Here is an 8145-nt window from a genome sequence, read left to right on the forward strand (position 1 = left end):
ATAGTCTTTGTCCAGACTAGATATTTCCAAACCTGAGATATGATGACTGGTCACAGGCTTCACTTGGTTCATGGTACGTAAAAGAATATTGGTCCTTTGCCCTGTTATGTTCAGCCTTCTCATCAAGCTTTCTGTGCAAAAGGTAGATGTACTTCCATGATCCAAAAATGCATATGTTTGCAACACTGTGTCCCCCTTTTGGCTCTTTACTTGTACTGGTACAATGGAAAAGGTACAGTTTTCATCACCGGCCCCAATATGCCCACATGTATGAGGTGAGAGAACAGCATTACTCCCAGTTGCTTTTTCACTCTGTTCTGTATGTTCTGTTTTTTTTCCTTTGTCCTTTTGTTCAATGTGAAGTATTTCAGGATGATTTTGGTTGCACACATCACAAGTCAAACGACTCTTGCAGTCTTTGCTCATGTGTCCTATTTTTAAACATCCAAAACAGACTCCCTTCTCCTTTAAGAAGTCTATTTTTTCTCTGTGCATCTTCTTCCTGATCTGTGGACACCGCCCCAATGTGTGACCACTCTTGTTGCAGAACAAACAAGAACTTTGAGAATTGGTAGTAGGTACATTTCCTTTCATTCCATTTGTTGTCAAATTTTCTTGTACTGATGTTTTTACAGGTGTTACAGCTGTTGCAAAACTGCTTCCTCTAGGTCTTGACTTTTCTCTTGTTTTAGTAGAGCTTTTGACAGTTGCAGCTGGCTTAGCATCCTGAATGTTTCCAAAAAGTGGATCTGATAGTATTTTCACTTGTCTCTCTATGAAGTCTACCAGGTCAGAAAATGTAGCTCGATGTCCACGCTGCTCCTGTAACTGACAAGCTCTACTTCTCCACTTGTCTCTGAGCCTGTAAGGCAGTTTCAGAAGGAGGGTCTTCATATTGGAAGCAACATTCATTTCCTCCATATAGGTGAGATGTTCCATTGCAATGCAACAACCTCTAAGGAACAGTGAGAATGCTTGCAATGCTTCCACATCCTCTGATTTGATCACTGACCAGGCAAATGCTTTGTCCATATATGCAGTGGCAATCTTATGTTCATTACCAAAATGTTCTTTGAGCAGATCTTTTGCTCTTTGATAGCCCTGGGCTGGGGGCAGATGTTGACAGCTGCGGACTAAGTCTTTTGGATGCCCTCTTGTATATTGCTCTAGGAAATGCAAGCAGTCACTGTAGTCATCACACTTTTTTTCCACTCCTCTCTCAAATGCCCTGCGGAAAACTTCGTACTGTAAAGGATGACCATCATAAACAGGAATGACTCTTGGTGGTAAAGTAGAAGAGAGACTTTGTTGAGCCAAGAGAGCAGTGATGTCATTTTGCCTCTGTATTAGGTTACACATATCACCTTGATTGCCATCGTTCAATACAGGGGGTGTAGTGCGAACATGCCCCTGCATACGACTCTGTACATTTTGCCTTTGAGGAGAATATTGTACTAGATGGGTTGTATCATGAGGTCGAACAGATGGTCCGTGAGCTGTTTCTTTTGGTCTAACAACCTGTTGCTGGGAAGAAGAGTTAGTTTCTATCAACACATTCTGTCTTTGCTGCACTTGATCTGGTAAATATTCATTTGCGAGTGGATTTAATTTAGCTGATGTTTCATCTTGAGCAGTTCCTTTTCTCAAATAAGAGTTCATCCCATCAGAAACTCTAGAGCTGCTTCTTGATCCCAAGGCCTCAAGTATGTTGATTTTTGCATTGGTTGCTGCCAGTTCAGTTTCTAGTTCCAGTTGCTCTTTCTTTCTTTTCAATTGTTCTTCTTGTGCCTCAAGCTCATGTTTTTTCTTCAGGGCAGCAACACGTTCCATGAGAGCAGCCTTTTCTGCCTGAGCTTTAATGCAAGCAGAGGATGTTGAAGATGCACGTGATGAAGAACTGGATTTGTGCTTTGATTTAGGTTTTGAGGCATTTGAAACGCTGTCATCAGGTCCAATGTCATCTGAATTTACTACACTTCATAGTATGACACTTTCAGCAATGGAGTGTGCAATTTGCTGTCCAGCCTCAGGCAACCACACCTTTACATCTTGTATAAACCCTTTAAAGATTTCCATTTTTAGTTGAAACCACTGATTTTGCTTTTCAAGTTCATCTTCAGGCAGTGGTAAATTCACCAGTGATTCATGGTTTTCCTTGGCTTCATCACAGAGCTTGATTAATTGAAACAAATTAGATTGTACTTCTCTTGCATTTTCCTTTGATTTCATGAGCTCTTTCAGCATTTCCATCAACTTGTTAGCTTGTTTATATTTCCTGTTTCGTGTCTTTTGACAATTTGCAATGAACAATTCCAAGTCTTTGGCAGTGTGTTTGATAACTCTTTTTTCCTTTTCAACATCGTCATCTTGTGACTGAGCATCAGACTTAACAACAGACATATTTGTTCACTGTCTCTTTAAGACTTGTTGACGAAAGCCGTATGCTGCCGGCACAATGTTTCAAACAGCTGATCGATGTGCGATCGTAACTTTCAGTCTTCAGTCCACCAACTCCATTATAATAGCCGTCTTCCAATACGGCTTTGCATATAGCTTCTCCAATAAAGCTTAATGCTTGCATGTACTAACTCAGTTTGCGGTTTTCAATCACCGTCAGGTAAGCGCAGGTGACGAAGGTGTCCACCTGGTTTGGTAATGGCGGCGTCCTCTTTGTTGTTCCGCGAGACAATGCTCAGTCCGTCTGAATGAATCACGAGCTCCAATTTCACTCGAAGAGCGAGTTCTTACTTAGGTGTAATGGCAATTTTCATTTTTTGATGTCCTTTCTTTTCCTGTTTTTCCAGTTTACCATTACTACACAGGTAGGTTAAGTTAGGAGTGATCTTACGCAGATTCAAGAACAGATTTTCCAGTCCGTTGGCTGCCGTTTAGTTTGTTGTTTTATTGAAGTCTTTGTACATGTCATGAACATACCGGGTTTCTGTCCTGCCAGCTGTAGTGTGCGTCTGTTCCCGATCTGGTAAGAACTGTATTTGCTCCACCTGCCTGTGCCTCTAAATATACAACCCTGTGCATCTCATGACTGCCACCCAGTGTCCAAAATAATACTGCAAGTTATAACTAAACAAATGACATGCCAACAATCAACATAAATGGCTCCTACAAACACCAACAGCCATTCTATCAAAGACCTTAACCAGGATGCTGCCACTTGTTATATCTTACAACAGTTAACATGTCATGTCTGATCACGTCCTTCCTGATGAAGATCACAGGTACATTAAGAGTCACCTGTCAAACTGAATTCATGAGCAAACTGAAACCATTCAGTCAAACTTATCAATGTTCACTGTGAACTGTTTGAAAACAGACTTTAGAGACAGTAAAAATATTAAATCTATTTGGATGTATCATCATAATATAGAACAGACTTTATGTAATTTATACTTTTGTTTTCTTTCTGCAGGTTCTCCTCAGAGAAATGAGCCTAACAACAGTCCTTCAAAGGAGCCACTAAATCCACCTGTTTGATGACTTTATATCTGGTGTAAAGTTTCCTCTGTGTGTGTGTGTATGTAAATATGTAAATATGTAAAATGTAAATACACATTCTACAGACTTTTAGGAGACTTTTATGAAACATATAATGGTCAGTTGTTGTTCTTTCAGCATCATGCAGCTGAACAACCTTCAGCCTCCTAAATGACTGAATCATCACTGAGCACTTTATTAAAAACATCTGAATAATCTGATCTAATCTAATACAACAGCTCTGTAATAAATTCTACTTTATGAAGTTTTGTTGTCAGAAAGGTGATAATTCTACTTTATGTTTATCATTGAGGTGGTGGTGGGTGGTGGTGAACTGGAGTCAATTATATTGAAAAGTGTTTCTAATATTTTGCCTCCCTCATGTTTGTTAATGCAGTGGACAAAATATTAGAAACACTTCAGGTGTCCAGTTCACCACCAACCACAACAACCTCAATGATAAACATAAAGTAGAATTATCACCTTTCTGACAACAAACACTGAAAATGTATAAACTTCATTAAAGTAGAATTTATACAGAGCTGTTGTACTGGATTACATTAGATTGTTCAGGTGAAAGTATTACAGTACTGTAGCTCAACATAAGTCACTGTTCAGTTTTATAAACTGTTGCTTTTATGGTTTTGTATTTTCACTTCAGAATTAAACTTTCCACTGGACTGTCGTTAAAGACATTACAACAACTAAATGAATGAGATGAATTAAGCTTCATAGAAACTCAGTGAAACAGGCTGAAAAATAAATAATGAGATAAAACTTAAAAAGAGACCTGATGGCACTTTGATAAAAAATTTGTTTTAATTAGTTATATAAAATATTATGTTGATTGTATAAAATAAAAATGTTAAGTTTCAAAGCTTTGAACAAAAAAAACTAACCAAGGTTATCAGGTGACCTGTTGGACCAGCAGATCTCTTGCTCTCAGGTTTAGATTAAAATCTATATATTGTTACTTTCAGGTTGACCATGTTGTGCCTTAAATCACCATCAAAAACTTAAATTATAAAGCTGAAAGGTGTAATGGGTTTTTTCTTACTTGTTACTTTTTTACTTTTGTAAAATTATATTACATATAATATATATATATTCTCCTCATGTTGTATATACTGTGGCCTTTTGAATGAGCTCATCTATATACTCTATGTTATATCTGCAATAAGACATTTCAATCATTATGGTGACTTAAAGCTTTGATATATAACTATTCTGTACGTGACGGTAATGTTGGGGCAAATTGAGTCAATGGTTCAATTTACCCCCAAAATTATATTCTGATATTCTGACTAGAGACACTGCTTTTGTTTGATCCCTGTTACAAGTGTTACAGTGATGATGAATAAATACCTGATTGTTGACTAATGTTAAGTTTAAGCTACACACAAACCTGCTGTACATACAGACGAGTGACAAATTAAAGGAAAATCTTTACTGAAAATGTTCAGGTAACATGTTGAACAACAAGACACAAACATATGATTTTACTTAACAGTATGATGAGTTTTGTTAAATTGATGACATTAATAAAGTTCAAAATTATCTCAAAATTGTTTGATTTTGTGTCATTTTTATATCAGTATGTAATGGTAGCACTAAAGCGCTCAGTTTACCCCTACCTTGGGGTAAGTTGTGCTATAGGACCAACTTTTTTTTGATGGCTCATTGTTCTAAAACCATAATAATTAGATAACTTGTTTTAATTTCCATGGGTACACAACAACCTGAGGTATATATAGAAACTATTATTTGAAACAAATACACTTTTATTTTGCAGTAAAATCATCAAATGTAAAAAGTGGTTCATGTTACTCCGTTCTCCCCTACTGGTGTTTGATACTAATCCAGAAGCTGCTTTACTGGTTCTGAAAAACTCTCATGATGATACAACTCAGTCATCAGACTGGAGAAGGAAAATGTTTACTGGTGATTTAGACGTCCTAAAAAAAACTAATGTAGTAATAAACAAATCCAGGATAGCTGTGTAGAGAATCATTTTCTCCCAGTACAAATGTTCTGGTCTTCTATTTATGGTGACTTGAATTGGAAAAAAGACTGATGGAGAATATCAGACAAATATTATATTATCAGTAAAATGAAAGAGGTTTCATTTAAATCTTACCCAGAATAAATCCTGTAAAGATCCTTCTGGAAAAGTTTAAACTGGGTATGAATTATTCTTGTGATTTCTGTGATCTAAACAAAGACATTTTCACTTATTTTTCCATTGTATGTATTCCAAAATATTTTGAAATATATAAAACTTCTATCTAGACAAACATGCCATGCTTTATTATATTTGAATTTACTTTGAATAATGTTTTTAATGTTTGAAGAAAGCTTCTTGATTCAACTATTTATATTTTTTGACAAATTCCATATACATAAAATGAAATGAACCAACAGAAAATCAAACTTTATCTTTTTTCTACTTGACATTGAGCTTGATTATATTTCTCAAGCTGCAAAATAAAAAAAGCAGCAAAGCAGCAAATAAAAAATTATTTATTTATTTATTTCGTTTTCCTCCTGTGTGTTATTTTGTTTTTATTGAATATAAAAAGCTTCTTGCATAATTCCCTCTACAGAATGTTTCTTTTTAATTCATTTTATTTTATATTGTCATAACTGAATTCACTGACACTCTGTCTCTTCTTTTTGTTCTTCATACTTATTTATGAGTTACTGTTTTTATGTTTGATTGTTGTCAATAAAGTTGAGAGGAAAAAAAAAAAAGGTGGATGATATGAGAAGTCTTCAGGTTCAGCTGTCAGGTTTGTATAAACTCTGTGGAAACAGACTCTGACTTCATTCAAGGTTTCATCAGTGAGGAAATAATAAATACAGACTTTATTTATCTAATTGTCTTCATTCTTTTAATTCAACTGACTGGACTGAATACAAAGAAAAGACCATCTGTCTTTATTTAACTCTGCACATCAACAAGATACATTCAACACCAATAATAACTCTCACTGCTCTTTACCATCTCACTTCATTACTAAATGCTAAATGTGCAAAAGCTGCACGCTGTAAAAGCGTTCGTATTATTATCGTTATTATTATAATTATTATTATTTCATGAACGTTTGCATGTAAATAATTGAGACACTGTGGGCGCGGCCAGCAGCTGAGTCTAGTTACACACAAATAAACCGACCGGAGCAGGAAGTCCAGAGATGTGGAGTCAAAGTAAAACTACACATTTTAAATCTAAGACAAAAGGAGGAGATGAGTTTACTCAAATACAACCCAATATGAAAAGATATTCTAATAAATAATAGACATCCCTGTTTTCTTCTCCCCAAAAAGCCCCTTTTAGACAAATGAATGATGCTTCTGCATGAAAAAATCAACTCATTTAACAATAATCTCATTAATCTCAGATTGTTGTCATACCAGCTATCAATAATCTCATTAATCTCAGGTGAGAAAAGACTGATTAATGTACACCCGACGTTTCAACTCTACTGTGTTTTCATCAGAATAAACACTTAGACCAACGTTTTGTTTCGACTCTACTGAGTCACAAGGAGTCCGTTTGCACTATTAAAGGCTGAGAATCAGTCAGTTTGCTTCAGTCTGTTTCCGACCAGAGAAACATCAGATTCAGCTGCATGTTGCTGGAAGATGTGCAGAGAATCCTTCACAAAGATACAACATCTATCCATCCCCTTTCTGAGCTGATTATCCTCTGATATTACATTAATATGATTTAAGATATTTGACCACCCAGTATGATAATATACGATAACAATATGCAGTGTTATTCACTTTAAATGAGTGGCAAATAGAAAATGCATTTGAGAAAAATATGTAAAACTGCAACCTATCCATCTATTCATCTATCTACTGCGATTTAACATGCAAAACATATGATCATCTTATTAAATTTGAATCCTTGTTGTGCCTGGTTTTCTGCAAAATTAGTACTTTTTCTTTACTACTTTGAGGAGGATTTTAAATGCAGGATTTTTTACTAGTAATGTAGTATTTTGACATTGTGGTATTGATACTTAAGTAAAGGATCTGACTTCTTCAAACACTGCAGGTCATAGAATCTGGTGGACTTGGTGTGAATGCAGCGTGAAGGTGACGGGGCCTTTTCTGTTCGGGCCCCTCAGTTGTGGAACGACAGTGAACACATCGTCTTCTTTTATGTTGCTTTTAAAAACTCACAATTTCAGTCTTGATTTGTTTATTGATTTTACTATTTGTTTTATTTTCTTTCATTGTATTTTATTTTATTCTAATATAGTTTTAACGGTTTGCTTTAACTGTCTTTTTTAATATTGTACATAAAGCACTTTGTAACTTGTTTGAAAAGTGCTGTATAAATAAATATATATGCAATGTAAATTATTATTTTTTCATTTAGTATAAACTTTAATCACAGGAAATTTACATCTATTGACTTGTATTAGTTTTTACTTGGATAAACTCTTACACCAATTTATTTTATTTACTCTATTAGTTTTATAGTATTCTATTTGTCAACCTCATTGACTGTATATATACATTTATACTATTATTACATTATTATATGTATATTTATATTATTATTACATTGTTATATATATATTATATTTATATACAGTCATGTCCAACCTCAACAACATGCTTTTATTTTTAAAGTCA

At 35.0% G+C, this 8145-nt stretch overlaps 1 protein-coding gene across 1 annotated transcript in view; it reads left to right on the plus strand.

The window, feature by feature from the left end:
- LOC137180907 (butyrophilin-like protein 2) overlaps window positions 1–4783 on the plus strand; it is a 66442-nt gene extending 61659 nt beyond the window's left edge. The window contains exon 11 of the mRNA XM_067586187.1: window positions 3428–4783. Within this exon, the coding sequence (XP_067442288.1) occupies window positions 3428–3492 (65 nt within the window). The 3' untranslated portion in view covers window positions 3493–4783. The remainder of the gene's footprint in view (window positions 1–3427) is intronic.
- The last annotated feature ends 3362 nt before the right edge of the window (window positions 4784–8145 follow it).

This window comes from Thunnus thynnus, chromosome 4 (genome assembly GCF_963924715.1).
Source record: "Thunnus thynnus chromosome 4, fThuThy2.1, whole genome shotgun sequence".
Taxonomy (NCBI): domain Eukaryota; kingdom Metazoa; phylum Chordata; class Actinopteri; order Scombriformes; family Scombridae; genus Thunnus; species Thunnus thynnus.